General features: G+C 36.8%; 1 protein-coding gene across 1 annotated transcript in view; it reads right to left on the bottom strand.

Moving 5' to 3' along the window:
* Positions 1-20052, bottom strand: part of LOC131072179 (suppressor protein SRP40) — a 51757-nt gene that overhangs the window by 4512 nt on the left and 27193 nt on the right. Inside the window, exons 3-5 of the mRNA XM_058008257.2 lie at positions 11838-12019; positions 11118-11698; positions 10694-10996 (exon numbers count right to left, since the gene is read on the bottom strand). Of these exons, the coding sequence (XP_057864240.2) occupies positions 10694-10996; positions 11118-11698; positions 11838-12019 (1066 nt within the window). The remainder of the gene's footprint in view (positions 1-10693; positions 10997-11117; positions 11699-11837; positions 12020-20052) is intronic.

The raw sequence follows: 20052 nt of genomic DNA, 5'->3' as shown, positions 1-20052 counted from the left end.
ATCCAGGTAAAGAGCTAGAAACATGCGTGCAGAAAAGGCATCAAAATAATATTTAGTGTTTACAAAGACAACTACAAGTAAATGAAGAAGCTCATGACAGTGTTTGATACTAATTCTATAAATGGAAGAACCTATAAAGAAAGTTCAAATAAAACAATCAGTTCAAAATACCAACCAATCTCCCAAATATCAATCGAGGCCAAGTAGCAATCAGTGGTATTGTTGGTGTACGTTTTGTTACCCACCGAACACGGAATAAAATGTCCCAAGACACTCTATCCTCTTTTGAACAAAATCACCACATATGCTAAGATTGTGAGAAGATCATATGGCGATTCCAAGGTTTCTTTTGTCAGGTCTTGATGTGTGGATAAGCTCAATGGGCGCTGTGATATACTGGTCGTACACAAAGAGACTTACGCTTGGCTCGTTCAATTCACAATGAAGGTCTAGACAATGAAGCTCTATCGTTTGGGTCTTGGATCATGGACTTCAAGAAAATTGAAAAGGAGATAACGGTTTAGAAGTTCTAATCTATTCCTAAGAATTCAAGAGACAGTATTGACTAGGTGAAACCAATAACCACGCTTTGCTTCGCCATGCTAGGACAACTGCACAAAGTGGGTGCAATCTTCAAGGGGTGTGCTTATGATTTTCATGTCATGAATAACTACCATCAAATTGAACAATATTTATCCAAACAGAAGTTAAGCATCAACAAAGTAAGCTCAAACTAACTTTACACAATGAACAAAAATCATCTATTCATCAAAAGTATGAGCGGTAGATTCACCATAAATCAATACTTATCAGATCTTGCATTCGTCTAACATACATGAAATAAAATCTAAATTATGATGAGGGATAAGAACCATGTAAACTCCAAAATAATAGAAGTAATCACCATCAATTTGAACAATGCAATCATAAACAACAATTTGATAATCTTAACATGTTTTGCAACACGCTCCCATGTTTTACAAATGAAGGGCGAGCTCAATTTATAGGCTCCTCGAATACAATTCAATGGCCAATATTGATTTCAAATCAACGGCCAAGATTACAAAATAAAACCCTAATTAGGGTTTGTTACAACTAACTACCTCTCGACCAATGAGAAAATTACATTTAGGGACACTTGTCCTTCTTGCTAAATATAAACCAATAGTAAAATAGTTGTGGAGTGTGCCTTCTAGAAGCTTTCGTGGATAAGTTAGATTCATTGAACCTGGACATGTTGACTTGGAACAAATTGATTGGTTGGAAGATGACGAGGCACCACCTCAGCATGTTGGATATCCTCCTTGGTCACTTTATTCTTTTTCCATGTACTTGCCTTCGAATATCTTTCCTTGCCGACAACTCTGTCCTTTGTGCTTGCTTCTTCCTAGCTTTGATCTTGGATTCCTTTTGAGATTTTGATCTCTTCTTCTCACCTGCATTTGAATCTTTGAGGTCTGGAAGTCTTCCCTTGGAGCAAATGTCTGTACTTGAAGTTATTAAAATTTTATTTCCTCATTGCTGGATTGATGTTATTCCTAAGAATTCTCCAATTTGTGTCAAGATATTGTCTAAGTACGGAAATTTGTTTGGAATATCCTCTTGTTACTATCTGATTCTGATTGGGAGCTTGTCTTCAATTCTTCAGGAGATGAAATCCTTCAAGAAGTTGCCTTGATTGCTTCAATAGGTCTGGGATTGTAGGTGAAATCCCTCAAGAAGTCCGAAATTCTTTCTTATATTTTCACCAAGTCTAAGAACTTTTCTTTCTTGATACCCTGAAATTCTTTCAAATGCCTTGAATTTGGAGAAGAATTCCTCTGTGCTTTCACCACAATGGAGGAAATTGGAATTTTCTCTATGAAGTATCTCCCATACTTAGCCAAATTTTGGCTATTCAATTTCATTTTGTAACACCTTCATGTGGACCTTTCAACACTTAGCCAAAATTTGGCCATCTCTATGCTCAAACGAACTTTGACTATGGACTTGCCTTCAATTCTAAATTTGGCTTGTGCTAAGTAGGACAGACTCCATCCTTGGACAAGGATTTTATTCATTTTCTCTTTACTTTTCCTCTTTATTCTTCTTCATTCTTCCTATTTCCTTTCCAACACTTGGTCAAAATTTGACTCTTTTGTTGTGGGAAACTCCACACTTAGCCATTTTTTTGTTTCCTCTTGGCAAATTCCAACACTTCGGTTAAACTTTGGAAATTCCTCTCCTTCCTTGCTTCAAAAAAAAAATCCACTTGTTGTCTTCGAAAATCTTCCTTTCTTGAACTTGGGAGAGAGAGAACCCTTTCACTTTCAAACCTGATAAAGAATGAGAATAAAGATGACAAGTTGAAATTAATATAAGTTTGAGAAGTTCGATCCTTTTTAACATCTTTACATTCTTGGTGGATTCATCGAACCTAGTCCTCTTCTCATCTTCCTCAAAATGGCAACTCAATCCCTTCAAAAGATTTCAAAAGAAAGTTTCTATTTTTGTTCTTGGCACCATTTCACGCCTAGCCAAATTTGTCTTCATCTTGGCCATGTAGGTGAATGTGTTGGAAAGGAATCTTTAGAAATTCATGTGTTTTAAGAAATTTCTCTAAGTGTTGGGCGAATTTTTGAGAAAGAGAAATAATTCTAAGTGTTGGATAAATTTTCCGACTTCCAAACCTGGCCAAACCTTTATTCATGGCGGATTTTGCCATTTCGCATTTCTCTTTGGCAGATTTATTACTTTGTCATGCCATTTTCATCTAAGTGTTGAGCAGACTTCCTCATTGTTTTGCCATTTCTCCATTATGTTTGAGAGGACTTCCTCATTGGCAAGCCAATTCTTGTTTGGGAGGTGGCGGAGTTGATGATTGTCCAGCCATGTCTTGGCAGAATTGACCTTTTACATGCCATCTCCCTTGGGCAGACTTTGCTTGGCTTAAACCATTCTTCTTTCTTCCTTGGACGGACTTGGCTGCTGGTTGGACAATTTGCTTTCATCATGGGTGGACTTCGAATGATCTTAGACATTTTACCAAGTGTCAAGGCGGAGCTCATCATTGTTTGGCCATCCTCTTTACTTTTCCAATGGCGGGCTTCAGCATTAGCAAGCCACTTTCCTTGCTAGCTGGGCGGGGTTCATGATCAGTAGGCCATTCTTGGGCAGACTTTGACCTTGGCAAGACATCTCCCTTCATTTCCCCTTGGCAGACTTGGTGATAGGTTGGACATTTCTTGATTTTGGCCTTGGCGGAGTTGAGCATTGTTTGGACGTTTTGAAATCTCCCTTCATTTCCCCTTGGCGGACTTGGTGATAGGTTGGACATTTCTTGATTTTGGCCTTGGTGGAATTGAGCATTGTTTAGATGTTTTGAATTTATAGCATGGTGGACTTCACATTTTCCATGCCATTCTTACCAAGTGCTGGGCGGAGTTTGAATGTTTCATGCCATCATTGGTGGACTTTACGCCATTCCTTGGGGGGGGGGACTTTGACATAGCTTGGACATGGCCAACTCCCCTTGGGCGGACTTGCTTCTTGCTTAGGAAATTTCCTTGACAGTTAACCAAATTTTGAAATTTTATTCTCCAAGGTATCAACACTTAGCCAATTTTCTAAATTTTTTTCTCCCCAAGGTATCAACACTTGGCCAATTTTCTGAATTTGTTTTTTTGGAGGACTTTGCACTTGTCCAAGACGTTGCCATCTCCATGATGGGAGGAGTTTACCATGTCTTGGACGTTGCTTTCTCCATGATGGGAGGAGTTTACCATGTCTTGGACATTGCTTTCTCCATGATGGGAGGACTTGAATTGGCTTGAGACATGGCTATCCCCATTTAGAAACTTTTTTGCCATGAGCACTTGAATGAATTTTTCAATGATTTTCCATTGCTTGTCATGCTTGAAGAAAAAAAAAATTGATTTCGAAGATAGGAACCCTATTGCCATGACTTGAGCAATCCAATCCTAGGTCAACTTTCAAAGAAGCAAAAAGCAAAAAAGTTGCTTTCATGATTGATCCCAAAGTGCCAAAAATAAAATAAAAAAGCAAAAAAAGCAGAATCTCACAAAAATAGGAAGGTGTCCAAATTGACCCTAAGCAGTTGCGTTTTTTGTCTTTTGGGCCTTCTTAGCACTTTGATGATGTCCAAATCAAAGTTTAAAAACTCGGACTCGCCACGGACTCGGCAAACCAAAAATTTGGACTCGGACTTGGACTCGCGAAAGACTCGGCAAGGACTCGGCAAAAAAAAAACCCGTAGTTTTACAAAAAAACATAAAGAAATTAATGCATTTAGAGAACATAAGAGCCATAATTGAAACATTACACATGTCACATACTCATAGTTTCAAACTTTCAACTCTAAAATGTATAATACCAAGTTTTCTTCAATGCTAATTACGCTGTTATATGGAGCCTAATCAGACTCGAAGGTTGAACTTTCCCTACTTCCATTGATGCAGTTTCCCCCTATATTTTTTGACGGGGGTTTGGGGGCAACGCCCCCAAGTTGGGGTCAAGGGGCATCACCCCTTGCGCGCTCCCTCAATTATGCCAAATGAAGGCAATTTTTTTTTTTAAAAACTCACTTTTAAAGCTTGCATGACTTTTTTCTGGGTTGCGCGAGTCCATCAGAAAGACTCGCAAGTCTTTCAGATGGACTCGCCAGGACTCGCCTCGCGAGTCCTTGGCGAGTCAACTCGTGGCTCCCATGGACTCGCAAGTCCGTGACAAGTCCACGAGTTTTAAAACTATGGTCCAAACACTGTTCTGATAATTGCCTCCTTGATTGATTTTGATGACCACCTAAAAACTCTTCCTCATTGTAAAAAGACTAGTGATTAGTAGTTGTGACGCCAAAGCAAAACCCTAAGAAAACAAAAACAAGGGGGGTCCCCATTTGCAATTGGGCAATGTGTGAAAAGGTCACAACAGGACCATCATTCCAGCTTTGTGGAGACAATTCTAAACCCATTGTGGAATCTTTGATTGATTCCATGCATACAATTAAGGGGTATTTAAGGGTACCAAGACAAATTTATAGTCAAAGGATTTCCTCGTAAAGGAGTTGATCTTAATGATACTCTTCCTCCCACTACCAGAGGATTTTCTCGAAAAGAGGAAGTTGAAATTGTTGAGTTTTTTCTTTCAATTGCCAAATCTTAGAGGTTTTGAGATATATGGGCAAGATACTCTACAAATTCAAATTTAAGAGCTTCCTATATGGGCTAATGCATGCAGCACAAATTTGGTATTTCAAAATTGATGAGCTTTTATTCAAGTTACGCTTTTCCAAGTTTAGTGCAGATTTAATCCTTTAAATTTGACTACATATATAGATAGATAGATACATAGATAGATAGATGAGTTTATTATATTAGGGAGTCTTGAACAGCTCATGATGTGGTGATGTGAATTTTGAACCATGAAGTTGGCGTGAAGGATGAAGAAGGTTAGCAGGTTGCAAATCAAGTTTTCTTTGTACAACGGACTTACACCTTGAAGATTCTGACAAGATTTTATAGCACAAAAGGGAGCAGCGACCCAGGATTGTATTTCCTTAAGTTCACAAATGGTCAACATAGTGACAACGCCCCTAGTAAACAGGAGGTTCAAGATGTTGTCAATATCTTGGCTTGGTGGAGAACATCTTCCTCACAAAAATGTGGTAAAGAAGTTTACCCATGTTGCTCTGAAGGTGTTTTCTCTTTAGCAGCACAGCTGTATACTGCAGTTCTCTCTCAGAACAAAAGCATATCCAGTAGCAACCTTGTTATGTGTTTAAATGTGTTGAAGTTGCAGTCAAGCTCAGCATGGCAAAGCAGTGACAGCAGAGTTCACCTCAGTTTCTGTACAAATTAAAGACTGGCATGGAGAGAACATTGTTTTATAGGAGAATAAGGCCCATCCATGGAGAGAGGCTTCTTTTGATTAGCACCCAGGTAACTAATTGAGACTTGAATGATTTGTGGATGAAACCTAGGCTGAACTACTTTGATTAGGAAGTTGTTAAACTAGGTTGATTGATTGATCAAACTAATTGATTGTTCAGTTGAACTGAGTGTCACTCCAGTGAGCTGTAACCTTAAATTGGAGCTTTACTTGACACCTCATGTAATTTTTTGGTTAAATGCATAGTGCATTTGTCTATTAAAGGACACATATTCTAATTTTTAATCATGAATATAAAGTCTCTTTCCTAAAGTTTTGTTCTAGTGCAGTGCATTTCTTTTTGGTTTTAATAGAAGATAAATGCCGTATTGAGAGTTGAGATCTCTAAGTATTTACTATTCATATTTTCAGCAGTATGGGTTTATGGATTAGCAATTTATCATACTCAGATCTGCCACTTTGATTATTGTTTTTCATGTCAAAGCAGTCTGCAGTTAGGACTAAATTTTCTGAGTGCAGGATCTGCTTAACATGATCTAAAAACTAATATCAGTTACAAATTACATGGCTGGAGAAGTAGAAAAAAATTGCAGAGTTGCACAGAAATGGATATGGTATCAGCAGCAAAAATCGTTTGGAGAAAAAATCGGCAAACCAAAAGTATATGATTTTTTGAAAAAATCAGGAAAAAATGGGGAAAAAAACTGGATTTAAAATAAAACGTAAAAAATTGTAGAAAAAGAAAGAAAAAAACTATATTTTTTCAAACTTAACGGCATTTCCATAGCATAGAGATATGGGAACAAATAAAATAGAGTTTAACCCATGAATTGTAGAAAATATTTTTTTGTTGTTTATATTCATATTGCTGATTGCATAGGCAAATATTCAGTTAACTTTTTAAGAGGGCAGTCACCAAATACACCATAAAGTTGTCTAGGTCTGAGATCAAATATTAGCTAGCACTATGAAGTAAGTGAGATCAAAATTTATCAAAAAGCAATCCAGCTATTGTTAAAAATTTAGTAAATGTGAAAGCCATTTTGAAGTGATCCAAGACTTTCGTTGTGATTGAGGCAAGGAGTTCTGTAGGGATATTTCAATATTTTAGAAAGCTTATCAAATCATATTCCACAATTGCAATGCTTTATATTCCATAATGGCAATTGGTAAGTCCTTTATACAGGGTAGAATTCAACAAAAGGCATTTGTTTAGTAGAGGTAAAAGATTAGCAAGCCACGGGTTTTGGCAATACCTAGCTTGCAACTACTATTTTAGGTGGCATGTAGAGATCTCGGGTCATATTGAAGCCCAATTTAGAGCAGATCCATCAGCTACTTCAACACTATCTCACATGCCCCTGTGATTTAGGACATAGATGAACTACTTGCCACTCGGCAAAACTCGCCAAGGCCTGAAAAGAAAAACTCAAGAAAAACTCGTCAACTTAAAAACATGCTTAAATCTAATCAAAAATGCATTTTTTTTGCAAAATTTAATGAGAAGATGCATCCAATGAGTCAATAAATGAGAACACAAAAGAAACAAGCTGATTCTAGATATATTTAAATGCAAAGTGTCTACAAAATCGCATTCTCATGAAGAATGCTGATGGCTAGAAGCCTGGAAGAAAAATAGTTAATAGTTTTTGTAAAACCAAAAGTAAATACATCATTACGATTACAACTTCCTCCTCTCAGCTCTAGCAAAAACTAGGGGAGAGGTAGAACTAGAGGGTCTAGTCCTAGAAGTTTGCAATGGGCGTGAGTCCATGACTGTGCCTCCTCACTCGGTATGGCTGGCTCGTCCTCCATCCTGGATGAAGCTATGTCTCCACCTGCTTCTGGCACTGGCAATGACTCCTCATCCTCATCCTCTTCCTACTCAATGTCATCCAACGTGAAACCAAATCCACCCCCCTCCTCCTCCATAGCCTGCCTCTCCAAATCAGTGATGTCATCCTCGGAAAACAATGGAGGCTACACCTGTGATGTCCAATCACTGTAAGGATCAATATCATCCAAGTCAATTGGACCACCTTCTACTTCCTCTACCTTCCTTATGCGCAATCAAAAATTATATTGCACGAAGACAAGGTCATTGAGGCATTTCTGCGCTAACTTGCTCCTCTTCTTCGTGTGGATTGCTTCAAACAAGCTCCAGTTGTGCTCACAATTGGATGAACTACAAGGCTGACATAAGATTTTGAGGGCAAATTTTTTGAGATGAGGGGTATTTCCACCCCAACTTTGCACCAAGCATCTGCAAATTAAAATTAGGTTGAGAGTAGCACCCCTCGTCGGGGTTTGAGGGTGAGAAAGAGAGCGGTAGAGAGTTAGGTCTAGATCTTGGGGGAGAGAGGAGAGAGTGAGATGGAGTGTGGTAGAGAGGGGGATAGAGGAAGAGTGATAAGGAGATAGATAGGTCTAAAATTCGGGGCAGATACAGAGAGCGAGAGAATGTTGATAGGAGCATACTGATTAGTGAAAATTGACTAAGTCTGAAAAATTAAAAGATCTTCTAAAACCTAGAATTTGTATTATAACTCCTAGAGATCTGAAACCACTCTCAAACATCTTGCCAATATATACATGAAATATAACTGCCAATATGTCTTTTTTCTTTCTTATACTTAAATGTTATATTTCATGTATATATTCTGATGAAGAGAACGAAACTGACTTAAAAAAACAAAAATAGCTAATTTTTTGACGTGTTTGGGCCTCTTTTTTTGTGTACTCTGCAAGTTTGCCAACTATGATTGAGGCCCTTTCAAATTTGGTTGATGACTGCCATTGCTCCTCTTGCTCCTTTGTTTAGGGTTTTTTAGAGGTTGGAAAGAAAACTAAGGGTCAAAATAACAAACCATTTCTATGGCGATTCTGCACTGACTTCCATCCCAGAATCGGCCCTATTTCTGAGAAATTTGATAATTTTGTGAGTTTTTTTAGGAGTTTTGTGGGTTTTTGCAATGATGTTTTCACTTTTTTTTTTTCATTTTTTGTGTATTTTAACATGATTTCAATGCTATTTAAACGTGAAAAATAGTTGAAAATTGGGTCAATAATTTTTTCATGAATCGAGATTTTTTGGGGGAAAAAATCGGCTAGCTCCAGAATTCACAATTAACCAGGTATAATCACGATTTTTTGCAGATTATTGCTTCTTTGGTATCAGATACGGAGACAGCAAATTTTCAAGATACCCTAATACAGATATGACTAGATCCGACAATTATAGAAATATACATATATTCAATTGTTTATATATCTGTGGGCATAGAGCAAAACTTTAAAATATTTATTTATATTAATATATATTTTAGTTTCTTTATATTTTTGTTTACAATATCTATTTTGATATATTATGTTTATGTATTTAGTGATTTGTATCTGTGTGTAGAATATTCTTTTCTAATTTTGGGCGCAAATTATGAATGTTTTGCATAAATCCTAAACTGGATGTGGCACCCAATGGTGTGGTGCAGTATCTAAATGTGTTGTATACAGCTCAAATATAGACTTATTTATGTATAGAGTATCCATGCATATCTGGGAATATTGTATTCATATCGAGTATTGTGCAGATAGGTTTATCAAATTTAGGGAGGGCAAGTATCTGACAACTCTGAGAAATAGATTAGAGAAATACTTGATCTTTATACAAATATAGTAGATGGTGAGACATCCCAATTCTTGGAACAAGAAATAGTACCTACCCTTGAAACCCACACCAGATTGGATGGTGAAACCTAATAACATCAGATCTATGCAGATGTAAGTTCTTGACTCGAGTAAAACTTACTCCAGCTTAGTCAGAAATATGGAGAACAGGAACAATATGGCATGTAGAAAAAACAGATAATCCAGAGTGCTGGCAATAAGTTACATTTATGAACCATATGTTTGTAGTAAGCACAATGAGGGTTTCTATCAAACATGTCCACTTGAGTCTAAGATGGATGAAATGTTAAATTATTCCCTCCCAATTGATAATACTACCCAGTCTTTGACATATTCACCAGAAGAAAAGAAATTAGATAGATAATAAAATTCCCTATCAACTGGAGAAAGGTACTGGAATTTGCACACAGTGATGAAGTACTGCAAGGAAAGAACCATACACGAGTCAGGATCCAAATTAATCTTCAGCAACCAAATCAAATCTCAGTTGTTCATAATGCATTTACAATGTAAAATTTATATCACTAGAAACAGGTAGAGATTTATGATATAGATGATGAAAATGATAAAGGACTTCTTCACTCCAAAATATGGGAGGAAAGATCGCATTCAGCAGACAGAATAATAAAAACAAATAAATTGTTACAATCTGTTTACCGAAGGTAAGAACAGCTGGATTGTGTGTTGGATTTTGCTAATAGTGCAAATAGAAGATGGAAGAAATTTCACAAAACTTGTGGGTTAGAACAGAAATAGGAATTTGCAAGAGTTGAAAAACTCACAACCTTGATTTGAAGGAATATCCTGATATAATAAGCATAAGAATATAGCCACAAGCTGTATATTTGGAGGAAAAATGTAATCAACAAGGCATCCTGTACAATAGGAATAGCTAAATCTATGCAAATTGTGGAATGAAAAGGATGTACAATATAATAGAGCATCTAAATCATTTTCCCCATGGCTATTTACTTTCATATGCAAGTACGAAGCTGTGTAGATGCATCCAGGGACCAAACTCAAATTAGTTCTTCAATGACAAAGCATAAACATAAATGCTCCTGGAGCATGTTAAAAAGGTGCTTCAATAACACAGTAAAGCTACGCAGTTCATTGATATTACCTCCCCAGACTTTTGCTTTGAGTTCAATGAGATGTTTGCTTCCCTTTCATCTTCTTTAACCCCTTTCTGTCCGGGTGTGATATCAAATAATGGTTTATCAGTGTCCTCTGCCAACCCATTCAAGTTGCTATTGGCTGCTTCTTCACTTGTCGCATTTGAACTAGCTGATGGGAGTTTCTTCTTACATCCTTTATTGTCTTTCTTGTTTTTCTTGGAACAATTTTGGTTGGCATCATCTCCAGAGTCCCCGTCCTCAGCCTCCTGCTCCTTTTTCCTCTTCTGCTTTGGCACTTCTGTTGATTCCTGCAGAGATTCATACAGTTATGAGAAAACTTTCAGCTTGTAAAACTTTTGATGGCTTGCTGTTATCTTGGATTAATTTTTTTTCTCTATCAATACTTGCTTTCTGCTCATTGTTACCTACCAAACCCTTATCCTCAGAAGAATTCTTCTTCTTCTTCTTCTCCTCTTCCGTTGGCACATCTAATGCTTCCTGAAAAGATCTGTCAACCTTCCCAGACTCTTTATTTTTTTGAGAAGTTTTTGAACGCTTGCTTTTCTCCTTGATTGAGTTTCCATTTTCTATATTAGTGCTTGTTTCCTTTTCATTGTCAACTATTAAATCTTTGTCCACGGAATTTTTTTTCTTCTTCTTATGATCCTCTTTTAACACTTCTGTTGATTCCTGTGAAGTATTATTATCTTTGATTGGGCTTCTATTTTCTTTATGATTACTTGGTTTATGTTCATCATTATCAATCAAAACCTTATGCTCAGTATTCTTCTTTTTTTTGTTCTTCACCTCTTTTGGTACTTCCACTGGTTCCTGCAAATATTTTTCAAGATTCACTAAGTCTGATTGTCTTGGTTTCTTCTCTGAATCTGTATCGATGTCTTTTCCAGGTGCCTTACGCTTTTTATCTTTGCTTTTTGCAAGTTCACTCTGAGCATTGTCACAAGAGCCAGAACTCTTATCACTTCTAGAAACATGAGGGTCCAAAGCACCTGTTTTAGTAAGACCCAATAAGTACCCCTTATGAAATCCTATAACAAAATTTCTCAGCAAAAAAGAGAAGCATTCATTTCATCTCCATGTCATGTTAAACCAAAAGGAAACAGAAAAATTAGCAATATTTAACTTCACCTGATATTTTCAAGTCTCCCTTAGATGAAGGTGCCACGTTTGAATTAACTACCTTATTTGCATCTTCTGTCTGAACTTCTTCCTCTAGCAACTTAAGATTGTTGCTTTGATCATTAATTGACAAATGATTATTTTCTTGCTCCACATTTCTTTCTTCTACATTATGCTTCTTCAAATTTTCACTGCAAACGGCAGAAACACAAAATAACCATAGGGGGTGGATTATCACATCAATGTGCATTTGCATGTAACAAATGAAATGCCCAATTTTACATTAATCAGGTCAATTCTCATGACTTGAATTATATAACAATCACTGGGATAGTTGAAGCCTATAAAGGCAAATTCCACAATCCAAAAAAAATTTAGCTAGTACCATAAATTATGCTTTCAGTTTCTCTCTGTTGGTGCCTAGATCTGCATACCTAGACCAATAAACATAGAAGAACTTTACTGATTAAATATTGATCATGAAATGACCAATAGCAGGAAAAACAGATTCAACCAGTACAGGGATGTCTCTCACTTGAGACTATAGTCAAGGGGAGAACACTCTGACAAGGAATTCTCACATCAATATTGAGATGAACCCTTGCTGGTTCAACTCTTCAACCTGCTATAATTTGTAGATCTTCTTTGTAATTTTTGATTATAAGATGGTCTTTCAGAAATAGACAGAAGTTGCAGAAGGGGGTTTCTTTAATTTGCAACACATATTGAAATAATACATGAATTTTATCAACTGAAACAATAAATTGGAGGATTTAAAAGCATACCTGTAGGTCCTTAGCCAATTTATTGAAATGAAAGATTAAATCAGCAACTTACAAAGTTCTGATTTTTATTCTGAAACAATTCAGATCTGCTCTTATTTAATACTAAGACACCCTAGCAGTGGAAGATGGTGCCAATAAATGAGCAAGCTGTGTGTTTGGGAAAAGAAGCCTCCAAACCACAGAAGAATTAACAACAAAACAGCAACTAGGGAAACCTACAACAAATCTGCCTTGTAAGAAGCCAAATCTGCCCCAATTCAATTCAATTTGACTTCTAAATGAAGCCAACCAAGCTGCAACAATTTGATTGATCTTTCACAATCTCAAAGCTACTGAATTCTGAAGAATGCACGCTCTCCAAAACAAGTCCAAACCCTAGCCGCCATAGCCAAGTGCTCAGAAGAAATGTCAAATGCTCAATATCAATGAATGAGGTTTAATTTCCATCTTGGCTGCCTAAATACCCAAAAGGTGCGATTTTTGGCAATTAGGGATTTAAAAATTATAACTTGCATCCAGATAACCAATAAAAAATAATTTACGCATCAAAAAAGCTAAAACTCTAGCTAGGAAAAATCACATTATAGGAAAACGTCATGAAAAGTAGTTGACATTGAACATTAAAACTTGACTAAAACCCAAGAACCCATAATACAATAATAGTGATAACATTAATAATGAGATCTAAAATGGGGATGACCCCACAGTGTGACGGTAAGTCACAAGCCCTATCGATAGGGTGGTCACAAGTTCAAAGCTCATGCCTTTCATCTCGCAAGATGAAAAAGACAAGAACAAAAAGAGGGATGACTACACGCACCCATGGCAAGGCACACGCTGGCAGCAAGGAGGTACACAAACGATGCTGTGGTTGGAAGGGTGGAGGATGCTGCTGAGGGTGGAATCAGGGCGGGTGGCTTAAACAGCACACACTAAGTTTACACTTCTAGGCTTAAAAGTGTTAAACACTCAGAGTTGACTGACATTCTCTAGGCTTAATACTTGCTTAGTGTGTATGGTTTAAGGCTGGCCGAATCAAGGAGCAACTCGTAGAGGTGGGTGTGATGGTCGGGAGCTATAAGGAGAGGCGCTGCCACTGTGGAGGGAGTGCACGGGAAGACATAAGGGTGCAGACAGGAGAGATAAGGGATTGGAGACGGAGAGATAAAAATGGGCCACGGCGATCTGAGCAATGGAGAGATAAGGAATCATGGAGGGATAAGGAGATAAGGAGTGATAAGGAGGCGCTTGATCGACCTTAGAGAGTAGCAGGTTGGAGTGATGAGGCATTTCAGCAAAGAGATAAGGCAAGGAGCAGAGGGTAGCGGAGAGATAAGGAGGTGTGGAGTGGTGGCACGGAGCGACAATGGAGGGATAAGGAGATATGGAGGGATAAGGGTTGCACAAGCATGGAGATAAGGAGAAATCAGCAAGAGTCAAATCAGGGAGGTGTTAATGCCTCAGCAAGCCAATATCACCACAGAGATGGGGTCCCCCAATGTGTCCCCACTGGTTCAGAGCTCCAGTCAAAAGCAATTACCAACCAAAAAAAATTGTGAGATTAAAAATAGCACTATCACTTAACGTTCATTGAGATGTTGATTAGTTCTCTACACAGGTTACAAAAGTTTAATTATATTGAATAAAATAAATACTAAATAATCATGACAATAATTATAAAATGGAAATAGTGCTAAAATAGGCAGTGTAATATTATGTAAATAAATAGATTTATGATGCAATATTATAGTTTTGGCCAATGGAATTGCTTACATTATCACAATTTTCAGGAAAACTACATATAACCTAAAACATCAGAAAACTTATTAAATCTTAGGATCCAATATGTCAGACCCAAAGCTTCAATAAAAAAGGCTGAATACAAAGATATTTAGACATAAACTTCAAAAATGGAAACACGTCAAAAAAAATTTCAAAAATCTATTTCCAGATCTAACATATGAAAAACTGAACTGGCAAGATTACCTATTAATCCTGAAATCAATAGACTTCCCAATTCGAGATTAAAAGCTTGTCATAACAGTGAACTCAAAATGACAATCAAATGAAACACCAAATGTCTCAATCAATACTAAAGAGCAAAGCTCAGATATATCCTTTTCACTGGCATGCTGCAATGACTGCCTAAAAAATCCTGACGAAAAGGATGATTCAAACAATCTAGAAGAGTAAGCCTAAATACTCTACATTGGGTATCCACAACAGCATAACCAGTATCCTTGGCTCCACCTAGGTAGAGCAGCAGGCCTTTATTCAAGAACCTAGAAGTGATAAAATAAAGAAAAAGTGAGTTACAATTAAACGCACAGGAATATAACTTAACGTTAGAACTCAAAAGACATGTATGGTGTACCCGAATGAGAAAAAAGGAAAAACTAAGTGGAGTTTTTTCCATTTATAGAGGTCAATTGTGATTGCCAGTTCACCTCCATAACTTCAACAAGCACCAAACAATTCTAAACAATTCTAATTAGGAGAAACAACTCATCAGTTTTTGTTTGAAATGATTTCTTCACTGACAATACCACTATCACTAGGAAAATTCTATTTAATCACAAATTGATAAAGCACAAACAATTTTATAGTGTCTGCCTAAAATACATGTTGCAGCCTCTCCTTAGATGATCATTAGTCCCTGCTATGTGGCTAGAATGAGAATGCAGCTGATAATAGCTTCCCAAATGTCCTGATTAGGCAGGTTGAATTTTACCATCTCATTATCCATGTCCTGATGATGACATGAAACTGTTAATCCTCAGGATTTAAATTCATCATAAACTTGCAACTCGTATATTCACATTGCTAGCATTCAAAATGAATGCAATAACTTGGAAATCAGCAACTGCCTCAACCTGGGTCTTGCTCTCAAAAATTGCACAGGGTTGCCCTGCAAATATGTATTATTCTGCTAGAGCATACCATAAGCCTTAAAATGAGTAAATCCTTCCAATGACAGCAGCATTGAGGGCTAAACTGTCTAACCACAACTAGCATTTTCCAATGACCTCATCCAAAGAAATAATATTAGCAACTCAACCTTTAATAACAGTAGAGAGATTCGTCCTTTGAAGTTCATCATCAATCATACCATCTGCCAATGTCTTCAAAATTTGTGCTTCTACATTTTGCTTGTCCCAACACTGACAAACTCATCAACTGTAATATCTAGGTTTACAACTTCATGCGTCATCTTTATCAATTCCTTCAAACTTTCCCAAAGATTGTAAGATTGTTGCTGACCTAGATGCTTTCCAATTTGCATCAATCCAAACCTACTAACACCTTGGGATCCCTAAAGAGCCAAAAACTGCCCTTAGATATCTATTTTATACTTTGTAATATTGTATATATTCCTCACCCGGCTGAAATATTCTAGGAAGATAACTATTTGTAATTTTGTAGTGCCTTTGTTTATTAGAAATGAAAGACTCCTAGTCAAAGCAAGGCCGAATGGAGTCATTGTAATAATTTATGCTTCATTGTGTAGATCATGTGCAAACATTCCCAACACCGGTGTTATCACCACGTCAAGCTCCACATTAGCATAGGGAGCATGCAACCACTGAATTTTGAACGTAGACATTCACTGGCAGTAAGTGCCCCTACTTACTGGATCATAGCACAGTGGATGATATTAATCAATTTTTATTTATAACTGGTACAAGTAATCAATTAATAATGAATGTAACATTACCAATAATATTATTTATGTTGCTAAAATATATAGCAAGATTAGTAAAATATATTACAATACATAGTTCATACTATATAAAATCACATGGTTACATAACACATTATATAAAGCATTAATACTAATGTTCTAATAAACCGACGATAATGGGGTTTGTGAATATAGAAAACATTGTTTGGATTCAATATGACTTTCCCCAAAAATTAACAAATGTTGAGCTTAACTTTCATGAAGCCTCAACAGAAAATCTCAACTAAGCAAAATCTTGTGGAATTTTCAGAGATTTATGGATAGCTTTTTATGTGATTTCATTCGCCGCATCCCTAAGGTATCTACTATCACACACAATAAGGCATAGGCAGTGGGTTTTAGTTCTCTGACTCAAGTTGGGCCTTTGGAAATGTTTGAATCTAATTGAAATTGAAGGTAACTCCCTATTAGTAATCATTAACAGAGCTATGGCAACCAAAAGGTGGAGTTGTTAGGAAGACCAATGTCATTGTAGAAGACACTGGAAATGACCAGTCTGTACCTGCTAAAAGTTGCCATAAGCAAGGCACAAAACTCATTAAGAAATCTAAAACTATCCTTCCCTTCAAATAGGATAACTTATTTGACATTGGATTGTTCCTCTAATATCTTCATACCAATCTCAGATGAGGACAGGGATTTGCATGCATCAGATGTTGCTGCAAGTTTCAAAAACATTGGAATAAGATCCCAATTTCCAATTCTAAAAAATCGACTCATGTCTTAATTTGGTCATATGATTTTGTTCCAAGTTCTGTTGACCAGTAATTCACGGATGAAGTTCAACTCCTACATCAATTATGTCATCAATTTCTAGGTCCTCAGCTATGATGCTCCTTAACTACTCATCACACTCAAGCTCAAATTCCTTTGCATGCAATAGAAGTAGGGGTAAATCATTGAGGCCAACCGCATCAACCACTTCATCCTCCAGGGTTGCAGCTGCTCCATCAGCTAGAATTTGGTCCCATTTTGCTAAAGAACCCTCCTTGTACCCATGGTGTACACACAAGAAAAGGCAAAGTGAGCTATTAATGTAGAGTGGGTTCTTTGCTCTCTTCAACCCTAATCAGTTCCTCTTCGGTGAATAAATGAAACCATAAGTACTCCAATTCTACTACAAGATGAAGAGTTTGGCTAATTGTGAGAGCAATTCAGATGTTTTATTTCCATAGTTCCACCACCACTCTGTAGGGTCTTTATTTGCATGCATTAGGCTTCCACAAAAGAAAAAATTGACCTTGCCAATGTGAAAACTTATTCCATTGTCTTGATAATTGAAGCATCATCACCTTGGTCATAAATATTTTTTACCACAGCCAAACACCCTTTCATCACCTCTCTATCCTCATATGGAAACCTCTTCCTGGTCACTGTTGTATCATACCAATTAGCATTTAAGACATAGGCAACACAATGAAGGGGTGTGTTAAATTTGTTCCATCTTCCATGTACCTTTTCTTCTATCTAAAGATATAGAGAAAGATCTCTAACATCTGTTATTTTCTTAGTTCTTTCACACATAGAATCCATATCTTCAACACGATTTCTCGAAATCTACAAATATGATTACTTCACATATGGACTGTATAAAGTCAACAAATTTAACAACAGCCCAAAAACGATTATGAAGGACCATACCTCTCATCTCAACTGTAATATTTAATTCGAATTATCTCCAAACTATTATGCATAATTGGCTATTGTGGTACACAAAGCTTCTTTGACTGCATAAAGATGATCAAGAAGTATAAAATAAGAAGCAAACCATGTATCAATGAGTTTCAGGAGTTCCACCTTGGCTAATTTTTGATAAATGGCTTGTGTGTGGTGATAATTGCATATCAACATTTTTTTCTGCTATTTTCAATGAAATTTGAAATCCATTGAAAGCCAATATCTTTGAGCACATTAATCAATGAATGCACACAATATTTTGTCCAAAATATATGCTTGTACTTTTTTGTACCAACATGCCTATTGTTGTACACACAAGAGCAGAATCTGTAACAACTTGGATTACATGAGATGCCCCCACCTCCTCAATTGCATCGTGGAGCTAGTTCTAAAGGAGGTCTACATTTTTTCCTTACCCTAGACAATCTATTGCCTTCAAAAAAAAGGGCATCCACTACATGTTTGTAATGTTCCACCCTCTTTGGGACACTGAATATTTGATCAATAGAGGAAGAACACCTGCTTGTTCTTTAATTAGATTAATAATACTATATGTCTTTTGAATGTGATCTTACAGAACTAGACAGAAGTTGCAGAAGGTGTGTGTTTTTTTTGTTTTGAAGAGTCCCACTTAGTTATGGTTTTGCAACATAAAAAAAATTAATAACCAACTGAAATCAAATTGTATTCAAGTCACTGAACTACTGATTTTTCTGATTTTTCAAAGATTTACAACATATAGGCACTATTGAAAAGAATGGCCAGCTTGTAGTATGAGCCTTACAATAATTCAGTTAAGCATACCTGATTTTTACAACCACTATAGGTTGTTGGTGAAGGTGTCCAAGAGATTGCTGATGACCAACTTGGAACTAAGTTAGCAGCCAACCAAGTCACTCATAAAATAATTTGCAGAAGCTCCTTCAGTGATGACTTCCCACTCTTTTGATGTTCCCTTGTTTTGCCACAAGTAGTTCACTAGTTCACACTAAATAAAATATGCATTTCCCCTCTTCCTATTTCAAAATTGCTCTTGAATGGTATGGCCAGTCAAGTAAGCTAGTTACTCAGAAATTGATGATAAATCATTTGAAACTCCAAAACCCCAGCACTGAAACCTCTTTAAACTTTCTTTTTGGACAGCCGATTCTTTTCCAACTTGAGCATAGCAGATTTGACCTCTTAAAGCCCTTCAAAATGCCTAGGTAGGGGTCAGCTAGGCAAGCATGTAGGTCACTCATAAATACGTCCAAACATCTTCCAAAACTTTGAATCTTTTTCTGTTGCATACTACAAAGTAAAAACCCTCCTCTTCAGCTCTAACCCACCATGTGCAGATTGGAACTCTTTGAATTCTTAGTTTGTCAAGAAAGGGGGCAGTTGGTAGCAAGCACCTCACTCAGATTTCCTGTAACGGCAACATCTTTCCAAGTCTTTGAAGCTCCAATGAAACCCCTGCTATGAAATTTCCCTTGCACGCTCTTGGTTGATCTCCCACAACTGCAAGTGTGTTTACTAATAGAGGTTTTCGTCTCCACAAGCAGCTCTCACCCCTAGGGTTCAGCCATGCTCCTCTCGGGAGACAAGAAAGAGGAATAACCCAACATAACATGCCAAATGATTTCCAAATAGTCTTTTTAATAGCCTCCAAGTCATGCGCCCTAATTAGGGTTTCTTCCCAACACCGACTTTATGTTTTCAAATTGAGTTTTGCTTTTCTCTTTGATACTCCTTTTAATTTGAGATTATTTAAAACTTTTAATATCTCACTCAATTCCTTTTAATAATCTTTTCTCTCTCCTCAAGGGCATCCAAGATATGTCACTTAACTTCATCTTTTTTATCATTCAATGAATTTATTATAACTTAATAATTTGGCTTTCCAAGACACCTTTAATATCTTTTATAGTATTACAAATAACCATAAAATACGTGAACTCCATTTTCTTTCCTAGGACGTCTAGCAACGAAGCACCTCACTCTCTCTCTAGACTCATGTATTCCTTTGAAGGAGATATTC

This window comes from Cryptomeria japonica, chromosome 11, assembly GCF_030272615.1.
Source record: "Cryptomeria japonica chromosome 11, Sugi_1.0, whole genome shotgun sequence".
NCBI lineage: Eukaryota > Viridiplantae > Streptophyta > Pinopsida > Cupressales > Cupressaceae > Cryptomeria > Cryptomeria japonica.
The sequence above is the reverse complement of the archived record's forward strand: the minus strand, read 5'-3'. Positions and strand labels throughout refer to the sequence as shown.